The sequence below is a fragment of the Gavialis gangeticus genome, unplaced genomic scaffold, assembly GCF_001723915.1.
Source record: "Gavialis gangeticus isolate Ggan-Ray unplaced genomic scaffold, GavGan_comp1, whole genome shotgun sequence".
Classification (NCBI taxonomy): Eukaryota; Metazoa; Chordata; order Crocodylia; family Gavialidae; genus Gavialis; species Gavialis gangeticus.
The window spans coordinates 10,254,047-10,271,419 of record NW_017729009.1 but is presented as its reverse complement, the minus strand read 5'-3'; the positions used below and the strand labels follow the sequence as shown (position 1 = coordinate 10,271,419).

At 46.6% G+C, this 17,373-nt stretch overlaps 2 protein-coding genes across 2 annotated transcripts in view; one reads left to right on the top strand and one right to left on the bottom strand.

The window, feature by feature from the left end:
- TTLL9 (tubulin tyrosine ligase like 9) overlaps positions 1-13,224 on the top strand; it is a 14,313-nt gene extending 1,089 nt beyond the window's left edge. The window contains exons 3-14 of the mRNA XM_019509745.1: positions 1,779-1,871; positions 3,051-3,162; positions 4,053-4,238; positions 7,554-7,622; positions 7,933-8,023; positions 8,672-8,712; positions 8,800-8,887; positions 9,169-9,227; positions 9,624-9,820; positions 11,245-11,358; positions 11,904-12,028; positions 12,650-13,224. Of these exons, the coding sequence (XP_019365290.1) occupies positions 1,779-1,871; positions 3,051-3,162; positions 4,053-4,238; positions 7,554-7,622; positions 7,933-8,023; positions 8,672-8,712; positions 8,800-8,887; positions 9,169-9,227; positions 9,624-9,820; positions 11,245-11,358; positions 11,904-12,028; positions 12,650-12,720 (1,246 nt within the window). The 3' untranslated portion in view covers positions 12,721-13,224. The remainder of the gene's footprint in view (positions 1-1,778; positions 1,872-3,050; positions 3,163-4,052; positions 4,239-7,553; positions 7,623-7,932; positions 8,024-8,671; positions 8,713-8,799; positions 8,888-9,168; positions 9,228-9,623; positions 9,821-11,244; positions 11,359-11,903; positions 12,029-12,649) is intronic.
- Positions 13,225-15,143: 1,919 nt separating this feature from the next.
- Positions 15,144-17,373, bottom strand: part of PDRG1 (p53 and DNA damage regulated 1) — a 5,148-nt gene continuing 2,918 nt past the window's right edge. The window contains exons 4-5 of the mRNA XM_019509983.1: positions 15,938-16,018; positions 15,144-15,578 (exon numbers count right to left, since the gene is read on the bottom strand). Of these exons, the coding sequence (XP_019365528.1) occupies positions 15,496-15,578; positions 15,938-16,018 (164 nt within the window). The 3' untranslated portion in view covers positions 15,144-15,495. The remainder of the gene's footprint in view (positions 15,579-15,937; positions 16,019-17,373) is intronic.

Below are 17,373 nucleotides of genomic sequence, written 5' to 3'. Positions count from 1 at the left end.
CCAGGGGTGCCTTGGGTCTTGCTGGGGTGTCTTGGGTCTCTCCAGGGGTGTCTTTGGGGCTCTCCGGGGTGTCTTGGGGGTGTCTTGGGTCAATCCAGGGGTGCCTTGGGTCTTTCCGGGTTGTCTCAGGTCTCCCCAGGGATGTCTTGGGTCTTGCTGGGGTGTCTTGGCGCAATCCAGGGGTGCCTTGGGTCTTTCCGGGTTGTCTCGGGTCTCCCCAGGGATGTCTTGGGTCTTGCTGGGGTGTCTTGGGTCTCTCCAGGGGTGTCCTTGGGGCTCTCCAGGGTGTCTTACGTCTTTTGGGGGTGTCTTGGGTCTATCCAGGGGTGCCTTGGGTCTTTCCAGGTTGTCTCGGGTCTCTCCAGGGATGTCTTGGGTCTTGCTGGGGTGTCTTGGGTCTCTCCAGGGGTGTCTTTGGGGCTCTCTGGGGTGTCTCATGTCTTTTGGGGGTGTCTTGGGTCCATCCAGGGGTGCCTCGGGTCTATCCAGAGGGGCCTTGAGTCTATCCAGGGTGTATCAGGTCTATATGGGGTGCATCTAGTCTATCCAGGGGGGCCTTAGGTCTCCCCAGAGGTGTTTTGGGTCCTTCCAGGGTGCCTCAAGTGTATCCAGGGGGTCTCGGGTCTCCCCAAGATGCCTCAAGTCTATCCCGGGGTGCCTTGAGTCTATCTGGGTGCATCAAGTGTCTCCACAGGGCCTTTAGGTTTCTCCAGGGGGCCTCAAGTCTCCCCCGGTGGCCTTGGGTCTCTCCAGGGGCCTGAATCCTATCCACGGTGCCTCAGGTCTCTCCTGGGGCCCCCCCCAGGGCAGCCCCCAGTCTGTCCAGGTGCTGCGATTCTCCCCGGCAGGGTCTTGAGTCTTATTGAGAGACTGATTGAAGGTCCAGGAAGTTTTGTTGCAGAAGCTTTGCCCCTAACTCCTGTGTTCAATAGCTACAGATGCCCCTTTCCTCCGAGAATGTGTCCAGTCCCGGTTTGAATCCGGTTCAACTGGCAGCTTTTGCATCCTCTTGTGGCAAGGAGTTCCACGCTTAGATTGCACGTTGTGTGAGAGAGAGTGTCACCGAAGTCCAGGGCAGTGTTTCATCAGTATAAACCCCTTCATCTAAACAGGTGGAGCCCGGCTTGGTCTCCTGCCGCTTCTCCTGGCCAGTCTCCCTGCAAAGCTGTGGGGAGCCTGGGTGTCAGGGGTCCGTGGCAGCCTGGTCTGTGGAGGGTGGAAACTAGTCGTGGCCTGTCTCCACACATGCTTGCAACAAGCACCAATTTTACCCCTGGTTCTCTGTGAAGAGCTTTAAAAAGATGCATTTTTTCTGTGCAGAAAATCATCTGCCTCTTTCCAACTCCCTGTAGGACAAAGCTCAGTGACATACTTAGGAAAGATGTCGAGAGACTCTATGGAGAGAACATTTGGATGCTTATCTTGCTGGGATCCTTTGACTCCAGCTGACTTCCTGCCCCTTGGTGGGGGGCTGGACCCGACAATCTTCCAAGGTCCCTTCCAGCCCGAATGTCTATGAAATCTATGAAACTGTCAATATGTTGCTGACTTGCGACCGGATTTCTAGGCAAATGCAAGCAGCTGCCACGTAGGTAGAAGATGTAGCCAGCAGGCAACACAGCAGATGCAGAGTCATGGTTAGAGGGGGAGAGGGAGGGGGGTCAACCTTGCCAAGTCCTTTCCTCCCTCCAGCCAAGACTTTGTGTGAACCCAAGGGCAAGGCGTGCATTCATGGCAGGGCAGCTTGGGGTTGAGTGTGCGATGTGTCTGTTTTACAGAGAGCCAAGAGCTTGCATCCGATTCAAATGCGCGCTCACAAACACCATCTTAGACGTTCTTCGCCAGAGACCTGGATGGGTTGAAGTGAAAGAGTAAGCTCCAGACTCCTTCCCTTTGTGGCTGGGATCTCTCTCTCTGCCTCTAGGTACCCTATCCAAACAAGACGGTGGGGACCACGGTCTTCCACAAACCTCTTCTCTTTGAGGCGTTTTCCAATGTCGATGCCTTCATCCATTTAGATAGACTGTAAAAGGATGAACATATTGACTGGGGTAGACTTTCTGTTTGTCTGGCTGTATGCAAGTGCACCCGCCCCATTTGCAGTGGGGTGTTAATACAAGTCCTCGACCATTGGTGCTGGACTGTGTTGCCCCGCTCCTGTGGACTAGGTTGGCTGCATTCAGAGCCCTTTTAACAAAGTAGAGGCTGATTGATTGTGTTGTTGAAGCTGGCTGACCCTGTTTGCAGAACAATTGATCTCCACAGTGCTTCGAGGAAGAGAAGATGTTTTTGACCCCTATTGTTAGACGTGGCTGGAAAATAACAGTGCAGACAGTCACTCGGCTAATCTGCCTCGTTCCTTCGCTGGCTTATTATTGCAGCCTTTCTTCCTGTCTCAAGGTCTTTCTTCTTCTGCTGATTATCTGGGTTTAAAAGACTAGAGACAGCTAACTAATTTCTCAGCTTTCGCTGACATTAATTCACTTGCCACTAATCGGTGACACCTTAAGTAGGATCTTGTTTGTGCTCCTCGGTAACGTGCCCTGACTCAGGGAGAAGAATGTGACACACTGAATTGGAGGGAATTGGCTTCAGTGAAGTAGCTGAGGGCAGAGTTTGGTGTGTAATAATGTGTGAACAGCCTTGTGAAAAACAGAGAGACCTAAGCAAGGTCTCTGGTTTCAAGGAGAGGTCCTTGAGGATCTGTTTTGAAGAAAAAGCAGCCCTGTGCAGTTCCCGGTCCAGTTTGGTGTGTTTAGCGAAGTCAGCTGAGCTTCTGGAAAGCAAGTGTCACGGCGCTTCCTTCCTCGGGTGTGCCTGGACATGGACGCGTCTAGACCCAAACAGGCCTTTAAGGGCATCCCTTCAAGTAGAGAGCCTACATTTTTTAAAAGAGAAGAGCCAAACCAACACGTCCAACCCTATGTGCATCAAGGTTTTTCTTGAATCTGTACAGACGGGAGGGGAGGGGGAAGCCATTCTGATGGTAACTGTGGGCAGGGACGCTGAACTCAGTACTTTTCTGTCTGGCTGTATCTGTCTCTCTCCAGCGAGGGGGAGTGGGATTTTTACTGGTGTGATGTTAGCTGGCTTCGGGAGAATTTTGACCATACCTACATGGATGAACACGTTCGTATCTGCCACTTCCGCAACCACTATGAGGTAAGAAACTATGTGGGGTGGGATGAAACCAGAATGGCTTGCAGGGATGGTGACAGATAGTGAGTTTCTGAGCAAAGAGTTTGCAGGGGAAAATACATTGTACTGTTCTCCACCCACACAGTGAATTCCTTCTTGGCTGCTAGGCGAATGTCTCTTTAGACTCGATTGATGTTTGTCGTATCGTGGGAAACCAAAAAGGTTGCCTTGTTCAGGACTGCTGCATGAGGTTTATAGTATTCCAAGAGAGATAAATCTCATGAAGGCTGAGCAAGTCTCTCTCAGAAGTCCAGGGACCTCCCGCATATGCTACATGGATGACAGTCAAGAGGAGACTGGACAGTCACCTCGCTGGGGTCACCTAACCCCGGTTGTCTTCTGGCCTAGAGCAGGGGGGCTGGACCCAATGATCTGCGAGGTCCCTGCCAGCCCCTGACAATCTATAAATCTATGATTGTTTTAGGAAAACAAGTTATAAGCCCAGTTAAACCCAACACGGTTAAAGCATCTGCTAAAGAGCCCCTCTGCACTACTGGGATTTGTGTATTACGTGTATCTAAGGACAATTGCAACCAGGCGTTCTGCGTAGGCAGACGCTAGCACTTGGGCTCGTGGAGATCAGCATAGCACCTGGACTAAAAGGCACCAGGCCAGGAATAACTGTGGGCCCTAAGATGGGCTCCTTTTAGCTTCTCCAGGTTTTTTCAGAGAATAAAAAGAAAACTAATTCATACGTTCTCCTCTACAAAGAGGGAAAGAATCTCCAGCTGTTCCTATAGCTTTCCTCTGCAGAGAGCCATTTTCAAGTGTCACCAGAAACGTCTTATCTCTAGCAATTCATGTGAGAAGAATGGTGCTTTAATTGGTGTTAGCGTGCGTTTCTTCCATCTCAGCTGACTCGGAAGAACTACATCGTGAAGAACCTGAAGAGGTTTCGGAAGCAGTTAGAGAGGGAAGCAGGGAAGCTGGAGGCAACAAAATGTGACTTTTTCCCTAAGACCTTTGAAATGCCGTCGGAATACCACTTGTTTGTGGAGGAGTTTCGCAAGTATCCTGGCATCACCTGGATTATGAAGCCGGTAAGCAGAGTGCTGTCCCAGCCCCAGGGGAAGCAAAGAGGAGACACAATGCTGGCTTGAATGTTTGGAGACGGGAAGTGGGCAGTGATGGGGGGTGACAGGTATAAGCGATATGTCGGAGAATGGCTCCCAACCAATCTTCTGGGCATCTTCCCTGGCTGAAATGTTCCTTCTATCATAACAGCTTATTTCAGCAATTGAAAAATAATCCCATGCGTTTGCAGTTTACCCAGCTGTGAAGATATAAATGTGCAGGTTTTGATGGGGAGGCCCTGTACTGGATAAAGCTGTTCTGCTGAGATACTTCAGCAAATCCACATAACCTGTAACATCTTGGGGCCCTCAGAGACTAGGATCATATTCTTCCTTGTTACAACTCCTTTCAAGTCATTCATTTAAACCTGACGTGGGCATGCAGTACAACTCTGTTAAACTGGACATCTGAATTTACCAACCAACTAGTGCGGCCTTAGGGTTATACTGGATGAGATGTGCTAATGAGCTTTAAAGGGCCATGCTGTGCCTGGAGCGCAGCCTTTTTGGCTGCTCTGATCCTCTGAAATCTCATTTATCCCCTGATATTTGTTCCTTAGATAAATGGAGTTGCATTGAAAGGTAGTAAATTCCACTTGGATGCATATCCTTGGGGCCTAGAAAATATGCGCTTCCTTTAGATATTGCTGCCTTCTGGAGCGGAACCTAAAAATGCCTTGCTGCTGCCAGATGATTCAAGACATTTAACATCATGAATACAGCACCATGGTGTGTAATTAAATCTACACCCATCTGTGAGACTCACAACAGGACAGTCACTTTGGTTTGCATGATAGGTCTGGCGGGGAGGTACAGGACCAGACAGTTTGCCTCCCTCTGCAGGTCAGGCCTATCCGTAAGGGTGGGTTTATGAGTAGTGAACGGGAGGTAATTATGCAAACTAACATGTGAATTACAGCCATGAGGATAACAGCTAGTGATTATCCAAGTCTACAAATGGTAATTTGTGTTAATTGGGAACAAGAAACCTTATATTAAGCTGAATTTTGTGCCCACAACCTCAATTAACATTAGAAATAACTACGATACAATAAATGAGACTATATTAAAAGATTGTGATTACAAAAATTATACCAACAAGTGAAATGAAGTCACTTGTGGCTGCCCTAAGGCTTGCAAGTGAAAATATGTATCCTGAGTGACGGGAGCGGGTGTCCTGCTGTTTCAGGTGACCTTTGCCCAGGTTGTAGGTGAGAAGATGGGTGGAACTCAGTGGGGACAGAAGTCCCCCGTGGGCTGGTCTGTCACAGCCACCATCTGACCCCAGTGCAGAGCCTTCATCCAGCTCACTCTGCTTCGCCGCTCTTTGTCTTGGCTCTTGAGCATCTCTCTGGACTTGCTCATCTCGTTTGGTTAAATGTTCCTATGAAAGATTCATAGCTTGCAAATCTAGTTGGAATTAAAAAGTGTAGGTTGCATCATTTATTTGGTACCACGGGACAACCTAGCTACTGTCAGCCCACCCTGCCACCTCTGCTAGGACCATACCTAGTGCTTGTAAAACTGGAGCTCTTTGCAAACATCTGCCATTTAAAGAAAAGAAGGGAAAGTGATTCTGTTACAACAGCGATTCCTTCCCCCCACCCAAAAATGTACTTAAAGGGAGAATGTGAACTTCAACTTGGAGAGATGATCTACTACCTCAAACCGATGACAGTTTATAAGTTATGTATCTCGTTACCTGTAAAGCCAGAAATGCTTTTTTTATCATCAAAACAGATCATTAGAATTCCAGGGTGTTCAGTGATAGAAGGCAGGTTGTGTTTATCCTTGGCCCATCTTCCTAAGGTCAGGAAGTATTGGATCTTAAAATCAGGATGCCCAGGATTTATAGAAAATACCTTCATTTTTAGAGGTTTAAAAAATGTATTAGTATTAACTTTACTGTCACTCCAAGGCCTGTAGGTAGTAACTAAGGCAACCTGGCTTTACAAGCAGGAGGATGTAAAAAATAGGCGCAATAAAAACTTTTAAATGTATTTTAAAAATCTAAGGCACTTTTGTCTAAAACGTGGAATAAACAAAAGTCAGGAAGGTGTGTGGTGCTATAAAGGTTTTAGTGGCTGTCCTTTGGGATGACCTGCATAACTCACTCATGCCGTCACCACTCGGGAGTAATGTCACCATCAGAAATTCATGCCAATAAAACCTTGATATCACAACATACCATCAAGTATTTGTTTTTATCCCTCTAAATAAAATAGCGTCTTCAGCCTTTGAAACAAAGTAGGCAGAAGCACTGATATATTCTTCAGTGCTGGAATTGTGTGGGCTTTGGGCCAACTTCTCATAATTTAATATTGTACTTGTATGCTGACAGCTTTTAGCCAAGGGGGTTGAAGTTCCAATGAAGGTTCCCACATGCCTTTGTGGAGTGTAGAGGATATCTGTGGATCAGTTTACCTGCCTCTAAAATACAATGGGCTTGTTTAAGGGCTTGGTCCTGAGATCCTTAAGATCAAAGACAAGCAGGTGTGGAAGGGACCTTGGGAAGTCATCTAGTCCGACCCCTGCCGGAGTCGGGCTCGTCCCTATCTGAGCTGTCCTATACAAATCCACCGTCTAAGATCCCGGAGCTTGGTGGTGCTTATGAGAACTTGGTAGCTTTCAGTATCAGGTCAAGATAACACGGCAGCTTAGGACAAGAAGCAAAAAAGATTCCCTGGGAACCTTTGGGGGAACTTGCGGAAGCAAAATGTAATTACTTGAATAGGAATTTGGCCAACACTGGAATTGAAACCTGTAAGGATAACAATATTAAATGTTCACAAGCAGGCAGAACCTGGCTTTTTATCTTAACCCCTAGGCAACCCCTCTAACAAATCCTTGATGAGAGATTCTTGGCAGCATGCTAATACAAATCACGCTTTCCCAATGCCCCCTGCTGAGTCTCTGGTTTGTGGTTCTTTGTTTAGCACCCAACCCAAAATGCAAAGCGGGTGCTTTATAAATAAGTGAATGATTAATCTGATTGTGCAGTGGGCTCTTCTGTAGTCACCTTCTGAAGAACAGCATCTGCCCCTGCAGGAAATGCTAACTTCCGTGAATGGGGTCTGAGTCACCAGGCTAGCGTGCTGAGCAGATAGCATGCTGCCCATTGGACTGCCGCTGTAGCTGAGAAATGGGCAGAAGTGTGGATCTTTGTTATATGCCAGGGTGCCCTGGAAGCAACAATTTATTGTAATGATGATATGTGCCCATGTAGAGGTGAGTGGGAAGACTTTAAAGCCAGTAATGCTTTCTTCCTCCCCCACCCTGCAGGTTGGCAGGTCCCAAGGGAGAGGGATTTTTCTGTTTCGAAAGCTCAAGGATATCATTGACTGGAGAAAGGTGAGATGCTGTCTGTCCCCATCTCTCTTTTCTTGGCACCTCGCTATTTCCGTGGGGAAAGTCCGCGTGGAGCTTAGTTCTCACTGTAATTGTATGCGAGTCACTTGCTTTCAAATACGAGACTCGTCCCTGGCCACCAGGAACATGACAGATTGTCTTGCTGTCCAGCCAACTACACATTGGGCTGTTTCATCCCTGGTTTGAAGTCTCAAACTGAGATGGCGTGCCAGAGAGCCCAGTGGGCACTGTTTATTTTCTTCTCGATGGCCGTGTTTGAATGAGGAGAAAGAACAGAGGCTTTATTTTACAGGATGGGGTCCGTGCAGATGACCAGAAAGATGAAACCCAAGTAGAAAATTATGTAGCTCAGCGCTATATTGAAAACCCCTATTTAATAGGAGGTAAGATGGCTCTCTAACTAGGCCTGTGCCTGGCTGACATATAGAAAGACATTGTGAGCTCTAATGTCCTGTCAGATAGCAAGGGAAATGCGCAGGTAACTGTCTAATGAAGGGGCACATCTTATATAGTCAGTTTTTGCCTGACATTAGCTTTTTATGGGCTTAAAACATTAGCTGAGCATACTGCACTGGGTCAGTGCTGCTGTGTGGTCGCTTACTGGTCCTGCCAGGGAGAGATTTTGAGAACAGTAATGATCTAGTGAATAATAATCAGAACTACCTCTAGACCTACATATTAAAAGGACGTCCATTCTTTCTCTCTCATACGTTGCCAGGTTGCTCTCTGTGAGGCTGCCTGTATGTAGTCATGACCAAATTAACGAAATAGGTTTTAATCCAAGCCATTTATTATTTTGACAGAAGTCAGTGCATAGACACTTATTTCAGAGTAAGAGCATCCCACTTGGATCAATTGGACACTTAGGCCATATCACAGATTTCTGCAGATTAGTGTAAGGTGTGAATTAAGTTCCATTTAGTTATTTCAGTGCATGGTTGTGCTTAGGCAGGCTCTAATTTAGGTATTTGTAATGGTCAGCATCAATAATACATACCGCACTATGTGATGCATCTCTCTTTGATTTGTAGGTCGGAAGTTTGACTTGAGAGTTTATGTTCTAGTGATGTCTGTAAGTGCAAAAACCCATCCTCTAAGTGCTGTGCTGGAGTGGAGTTTTCTTGCTGGTAATACTCAGGTTCTGTCTCCCCTTTCTCAGTATATCCCACTGAAGGTCTGGTTGTATCGAGATGGCTTTGCTCGCTTCTCCAATACCCGGTTTACTCTGAACAGCATAGATGATCATTGTATCCTGACCAGTCAGATATTGAGCTTTCCTTTCCCAGGTGTTTGGTTTTCCTGGTTCACTTTTCCTAACTTCCTTTTTCTTGCCTTATTTCTCATCTTCATTTTTCCACCAAACATGTCCCTGCAGGGTGTCAGGCAAGGTAGCTGAAGTTTCATGATGGCGGGAGGGAAGACAGTGATGGCATCAGGGGCCAAAGAAGCTGGTTTAGGATCCAAGTTCAGTTTCTAGTTGCATAGAGCATTGCTTGTCTGCACAATCCTTACCTCCAGCTCTTGCCAGATGTTCATCTCACAAATGTAGCAGTGCAAAAGACTGCGCCTGACTACGATCCAGAGAAGGTGAGTGTATGTGTGGTCTGCTGGCTTGTGCATGGGCAAATAGCCGGGCCACGCAGGTGATTTTAGGGACCAGGGTGGCTGTGTTGTGTAGTGATAGGTGAACTGTCTTAGGCACTAGTTATTAGCAGGTGATTCTCTGAGATAAGGTACCCTACTTCTCAACAGGGCTAAATAGCCTGGCAAAGGCACCATGCAAACACCTCCAGTTCCCACACTGGCTCGGGTATTTCTGCACAGCACTGCATGGTGTTGTGTAGCTACACTGAGAGGCACCTATTTCCAGGTGCCTGGCTTTCATCAGGGATCATCCGCTGGCTGTAGGGAACATAGAATGATCATTTCCAGGAGGATGGGAAATGCACGCAAACAACTCACTGCTGTCTCGATGTGTCTCAGGGCTGCAAGTGGATGATTCAGCGGTTCAGACGGTACCTGACTGCGAAGCATGGGGCAGAAGCGGTGGAGGTTCTCTTTGCGGATATGGACAACATTTTCATCAAGAGCCTTCAGAGTGTTCAGAAAATCATCATCAGTGACAAGCACTGCTTTGAGCTGTATGGATATGACATCCTGATCGACCAGAACCTCAAGCCGTAAGGGAGCTAGTGAGCATTCAGGACAGGGAAGACTGCTTTCCCTGGGAAAGGGGAGGCTGCCTAAGCATTTTAGTGATGGGCAGTGTCAGGAGGGTTACTGCCAGCCTTCCTGCTGCTTTATGATTCCAGACACTGTGCATTACAGCAGCATCCCGCGAGCCCTGAGATTCATCCAGCCACCACTATTAGGCCCTTGGGACTAGATATTTAGTGCACTTGCCATAGCCTGAAAAATAACTGTGTGATGTATGGCCTTAGAGGCAACCCTACATTTTTTTTTAGACCTGGATGAGCGGTTTCTGTTGATGTCTGAGGGAAACAGACTCTTCAGGAACCCAGGAGGTTTTGAAGGGAAATTTAAACCTCAGTTTGACTCGGTTCAGATTTTTTTTTTTTTAAACACAAAGTTTTGCAAGGACTGCTGGCAATATACCTTAATTGACATTTGCTTATGTGTACATGCATGCTTCAGCAGTTTGCAACCCAAAGGCTGTAAGAATACCAACATGAAAGTCAATTGTTTGAGGGTTTTTTTCCCATTCCTCAAGCTGAGAATGGGAAAAAAACGAAACAGAGAAGCAACAAGCAAATCGGATTTTTTTTTCATCTGTAAATCATACAAAATGCTATGAATACCATGGGCAAGGAAATGCATTTTAAAATACAATTTAAGATGTGTCTTCTTTTTCATGCCTTCATTTCCTTCCCTCAAACTACCTGTGGTAGCGGGCATTTTAGTCACAATTCTCAGTGGCCAGTCGGCATCAGTCTGCTGTCTCTTCAGTGCCCCTGGAGACAGCTTTATTTAAAGTGAGTTAATAAATGAATTGTGGCTGAACCGTAGTCTTGGGTAATCCTAATTTGTACAATCTACTCTGCTACATTCATAGCCTTCAACCAAACTACTGCTGCAGCAGTGACAACTTGCACAGGCAGAGCTTGAGTAACTTCAGTTGATCAAGAAATAACTTAGCAATGGTAAATGGGAACAAAAGTCACGGATGTAATTGTAGGGCTGAGATGACAGTGGCAAACTAGAGTAACGTATCGTGTACTTCGGGAGATATAGCGAGTTAGACCGCAAATGTTGTTAGGAAAGTGCGGCTAAAGAACAGGCACAGGCTCGCACTATGGAAGGGGTTAAACTGTGTCCTGTGAATTAGCCCAAAAATCTGTTCCATCTAGAGTTGGTTTTAACTCCAATACCTTTCTGGTTGCTGGAGGCACTTTCTTTATTGCAGCGGAGTACAGGAAAAGCAGCTTTGTAATAGGCTCAGAATGTCCTCTGGCGCGGCGCAGGGTTGGATTACTGTCACTCCACTTGACTCTTCTTGCCCAGCACCGGTGCAGTGATGTTTTTACAGACAGGCTTTTTAGCCCTGCCTGCTCCCCCTAATTCTCTACTCTTCTCTTCTACACAGCTGGCTTCTCGAGGTTAATGCGTCTCCATCCCTCACTGCCAGTAGTCAGGAGGACTATGAGCTCAAGTGTCGGCTTCTCAAGGACACGCTGCACATTGTGGACATGGAGGGCAGGTGCGTGAAAACTCACTGTCTCCAAGTGTCTTACCAAAGTGTCTGAACTCTGTGAACTAGTCCCGTGGCTTGGGCGGACAGTAGATTATAATCCTTAAAGCTGTATGAACAGTTAGCAATTGAATCCCCAGTGCCAGCGCAAGGTAGATTAATTGATGTCTCTGTTTTACAGAGCACAAAACTAAAGCACAAGGAGATTGGGATTCAGAGTTGAAGCCAGTCCTGGGGCTGGAATTGGAATCCTTGCTTCCCAGCTGCCACTCAGACACGTCTCCCCTTTGGTTTTCTTTCGGTATCATGCCTCACACACTTGTCTCGCTTATCTAGCACTCTGTCCTAAGAAGCTTGCCTTGCATCATTTTATGATTGACTTTGCAACTGTGCTAAACCAGGATATTAATAGTAAAGATCTGTCCACTGCAGCATTCAGCTGTTTGGCTTTGTCTCTGCCATGCACAGATTTCCAGCCAGTGTGCAGGCAGTGAATCAAATAGCTACGCGTAGCCATTACTCATGTACTTTAACACTTGCCTTGGATATTGCAGGCTGACAGGGAAGGAGAAACGTGTTGGGGGTTTTGACCTCATGTGGAATGATGGTCCCGTCAGTCGAGTGGAGGGGAATGTGGATACCCCAGTGAATGCAAGCTTTCTCACCAACACACATTTAGGTATGTGCTCAGACCCAGACGGCAGCGGGTCTCGCTAGGGTCCTGAGCCTGTACGGTGACAGGAGTAAGGACAGCACTTTTTCACAAGAGTAAAGAACTGGGGTGTGAATTAGAACGTGGGAGATATTTTTAGTAGGGTGCAGTAACCATGTGAGGTGGAGCCAGAGAGGGATAAACGCTTTCCAGACATGGGGGTGAGCAGTCAAACTGCAGATGGAGCCTTGCTGAAAGCTGACAGGGTGGCAGTCATTAGCTTTAAAGAACCATTCCTTAGACCTCACTTGAACTACTACAGATATTCCTCACCTGCTGATTTAATTTTAAAAGTATCCCAAAGATCCATTGTAAAAATTGCAGTATCTGCCCATGATGCACTTTTCTAACAGCACTTGCATATTCTTGTTTGGTATCAAGCAGGAATGAAATTCATAAACTGTATTTCCATTAGGCTAAGCACCTCTCCCAGGTTTTCCAGGAGCACTCAGTAGCTAAATATGCCTGGCTGCAGTTTCAAACTAAGCGACTGGGGCGCAGCTTTACCTAAAAGCAGGCGATTATCTCTACGCTTCACTCCTTGGAAGGGGTAAGTCATATATAACTCTGTTACTGCTTTCATTTCAGGCTACAACAATGACAGGAAAAAACAGCTGAAGCAGCTTTTCAAAAGTCTTCAGACACAGCAGAAAGTTTAAAGCACTGGATGAGAGAAACCACTGAGGAGAGCACTCACTCTCTTCCTCATGTCGAAGAGCAGCACTTCTCATTTGCCTCTGGACCAGGGACAGTTTTGCTGCCTCAGCGCAGGACTAATGTCCACTTCTTGGTTCCCTAGGATTTCCCCTACATGAGAGATACAGCAGTTAAACAAACAAATTGTATTTGTAAGCCAGAATAACAATAGAAGTGGGCTGGCTTGTAACCAGTTGCGTAACTGCAGCAGGTCAAGGTCCTCTTCCATTGTGGCTGATCGGTTCTTCCTTAAGGACTGAATCTGTTTTGTTCCACGCTGGAGGCTGTAGCAACACTCAGGCTCAACTGACAGCACGAGCATAAAGGAAAAGTCTTATTCCAGCCATTAAATGTTGCTATAGAGTAAGGCCATACTGAGGGCTAGTTTGTGGGATGCTGCAGACCACATCTGCTCCTTCTCAGTCACTTCAGCTCTGCATACCTTAAATAAAATGTTTAATAATGTGTCACTGCTGTTATTCATAGAGCTGCAGCTTCCAGAGTCCCCGCTTTGAGGTTACTGACATGGCCAGTTTCCCTTTATGCTACAAGCTAAGCGGTGATGCACCCTCTGCTCAATCAAACAGGAGAAAGGGGGCATGTGAGCTTCCTGCTGCCACTGTCAGAACATGTCGGATCATAAAACCTGTTGCCATGACACCGTAAGAATAACCTATACCATTACACGTTATGGAAGCATTGTTAGTAACTTTACAATCCAGATTATGTGAAGAATGCAGTTATAACAACGCCTTGGTCTCTTTGAGGTGGGAAAAGTAATATGCTACCCCCCCCACTCACAGAGACAGTGTAATTTTCTGGAAAGCTATAGGCAAGGCAGTCTGCTAGCTGGGATAATACTTAACATCTAAATTGGGAATTTGAGCCTGAGATGGACAGCTTTGCTTTTAGCAGTTGCAAGCTTAGGCTACATATCGACTTACTTAAAGGTAAGGGTTTCCTTCCCACCTTTCATGCCATTAAAACTGAACTTGCATATCAAGATCCTTGTTTAAAGGGATTGGGGCAGGCCTTCTGCAGTGCAAACCCACCCTGGTGGGGCACCGTGTATGTGTTATACACGTGCAAGACTGGCCGGGGGAGTGGAGGGTTGTGCAGTGGTGTATGCACAGGTGGCTGGCTGGCTGGGGAAGTGGGGAAACAGAATTGCTGCTTTGAAAGTTTAACGCACTTCTTGTCAAGATGCAGCAGGAGGTCAGCCAGAGCTGCCTGTGGCAGGCATGCAAAGCATACGAGAGCAGACACACCTGCTTCATCAGCTCTCTTGCTTTGCCCATTTCTTGGTCCCCAAATTTGAACCATTTTCTTTAAATCAAGGCATTCCCCAACCAAACCCCGCCTTTCTAGGCTTAGTGTTCAGGTTGTGGAAAAAACACTAACATGGGGGTGGGGGTGGGGGAATCAGTGATTCTGCCAGACGCCAAACTCTTCTTGTAGACAAAAGAAATGAAGATCTGGCTTTCCCAAAATTAACATGCAGCACAATTATTAGCATGCACTGTACTACTGTCCTCACTATTTGCTAGTGAAGAGATGGAATATGGAAAAGTACAGGTTGTTGTGGAATGACCTTAACATTTTCCTTTTAGTGTCTGCATTAACTGGAAACGTGCTTTTACAGGGTTTAGCCCCAAGTTAATTGCATATTTGGTAGTGGATGTTAATATTTAATGTGGAATGGTTACTTTTACTTGAACTAGTATAGAGAAAATACCCCTTGAGTTCCAGAGAGAACAGCAGGCCCATCCTTCCTTATTAACTACTGTAACTGGGTATACTTGTTATTCCATAAATGCTTAAACCTTCTTTTGGCTCCTGCTAAGCTGGGAGCCTCCATGCTATACTGTAGCAATGAAGTGCACCGGCTAGTTGTGAAATGCATGAAAAAGCCTGTCAGTTTTAGACTTGATGTTAACACTTTTAGTTTCATTCAGCCTCCCTTTGTTACCAGACCAATGAGATAGTCCTAGTCCATCTTCTCCAGACTTTTTAAAAATGTGTATAGATACATAAAGTGTCCCCTTCCCCAATGTAAATCATTCGTTAGTTCACTCTCCTTACAAATTGAGGAAATGGATCCCGATTGCAATAGATATTTCCCATTCAGATTAACAAGACACTATCTTCTTATGCTTCACCCCACTCAGATATTTAAAGCCATTCCAGGAATTTTTGAAGTGCACTGTTCAACTTAAATACAGTACTCTCACAAGCTTATACAACCCTGTCTTTTCATTTATGCCTGAGAGAGAGACTGTGGATTCACAGTTCTTTCCCTCCTACTCCTGTTCCTTCCATGAGCATGTACTAGCTCTGGAACTGTGTTACCAAAGATCTTACACACACAAAAAAACAATTCACACTGTTAGGAATGTCCTGTTTCTCCAGTTTTAATAAACCCACTTCCACCCCAGTGATGGCAGGCTGTCAAATGCTGTGAATGAGCCAGTGTTTTAACACTTATCTGTACAGTTTACAGTGCCCAACCCTTGGCCAACAACGGGCACTTGCGGTTTCTGGTATGAAAGGATGTCACAGTCTAATTCAGGAAACGAACTTCTACCAAATATACAACTTGAAAGGGATTCTAGGTGTTGAGATGTTCTCCCTAGAAACCTGGAGACTGGGCACTGATTTTTGCACCAGGAACTCCATGAGCGACAGCCTAATGCATCTGATGAGCAACACAGTTGAAGTCCCTGCTGCTGTCACTAGGCTCATCCTTCCAGGATACGATTAATTAGTTTCATTTCCTCAGGAGTCATAGGGTTCAGGTTAAATCCTTTCAGCTCAGCTTTACCTGAGAGAGAACAAGCAGGAAATCAAGATTGGGCTACAAGACATTAACTGTTCCCTGTTGAGAGTGTTCCCCCAACTACTGCTGGTCCAGAAAACCCAGAGAAGAGCTGGCAGCAGCTGGCAGAACAATTGCCAAAGTTGTCATGGCATGGCCAGCTAGCCTTTGGCAACAACTTATCACCTGGTTAACAGGGGCAGTGGAATCTGCCTAAGCAGCTGCGCAGTAGTCACAGCCACGTGCTCTAATGCTAGACAATATGCGGCTTTTGCACTGAAGAGAACAGTGTCACTGTTCTAGGAATATGCTCCGCTCCTGGGTGTTGGGACACTGAACATGGTTTCAGACCCTGTCACAAATACCTTGCGCTTCAAACAGATGGTTGACCTTCACTCTCAGCTCTTTCCGAAGGTTGTTTATTTCCTCATCCAAGTGCTCCTGATCTGAGAAAGCAGCGATGGGGGTAATGAAACATTCTAGAATATCGTTTGTGAGCAACCAGCACCCCCCAAATTCACAGCTACTTCTGGCAAATCTGTTCCAATCTGAACCTCCAGCATGGAGGGGGAAGCCTCTTCTCTTGCTTTCTCTGTGAATTCTTGGGGTCAGGAGACTGGCTGCATCGTACTGATACATAAGAAACACAACCCTGTTCCGGTTCTCCCAGAATATGTGTCTGCCAGATTCCCTCTTTCCAAGTAAGTATAACGAACTGGATGGTGGAGGTATGAGTCCATTTGTAATGCCAGCATGACCTTTGAACATGATGTGCCATCTCCAGGCTGGAAGCCAAACAGCTGGATCTTCCAAGTAATGTACGTTTGGAGGGGCAGGTACTATCTTCCTGCGGGGAGGGGAGGGAGGACAGATGCCTGTGCGGGCGTATATGAGTGTGCAGCTCCTAGAACTCCAAGCTTCTGTGCTCCACCAAAATATTCACCCATTTTCACAGGTGTTAAGGCCAGAGGGGCCCTTACATTACCCAATCTGGCCTCCGTAAAGCACAGGCTGGGGAATTCCATCCCGTTACCTTTGTGCTGTTGTAAAACGAACCAACCAACCTTCAATTTCAATGAATGCCTCTAGTTCCTCCTATCGTGAGAGGGAGTGAATATGAGTTCCTGATCTACCTTCTCGAGGCCATTCATAGTTTTGTATCTTTTCATCACCCAACTTTTCTACCAAGGCAAAGTATCTCAACCTCAAGAGGACAGCAGAGGTCCTCTTGATACCCATTTCTGAAGCCCTTCTACTTCTGCTGTATTCCCTCTACGATGAAGTGACCAGTGCTGCATAAAGTAGTCAGGTGAGTGTGTACCACCAACTTCCTGAACGGCATTCAGATATTCTCAGAGTTATTTCCCAACCCATTCTTCATGGAGTCTAACATCCCATTTGGGTTTCTCACAGCAAAAGATTCCTATACACTACACAAGGAGGCCTGGGTCCTTCTTAGCAGCAGCAGTGTACAACCCATTGCAAGGTAGGAAAAGACTAAGTGGCCCACCCGTCAATTCAGTGAATACAAGCACTCGTGCGACAGGGGACGCCCCACGTATGTTTCATAGTTTCATAGTTTCTAGGGTCGGAAGGGACCTGATCAGATCATCTAGTCCGACCCCCTGCCATGGCAGGAAGAGCACTGGGGTCAAATGACCCCAGTAAGGTGGTCATCCAACCTCCTCTTAAAAACCCCCAGGGTGGGAGCCTGCACCACCTCACTTGGAAGCTGGTTCCAGACCCTAGCCGCCCTGACCGTGAAGTAGCGCCTCCTGATGTCCAACTTAAACCTTCCCTC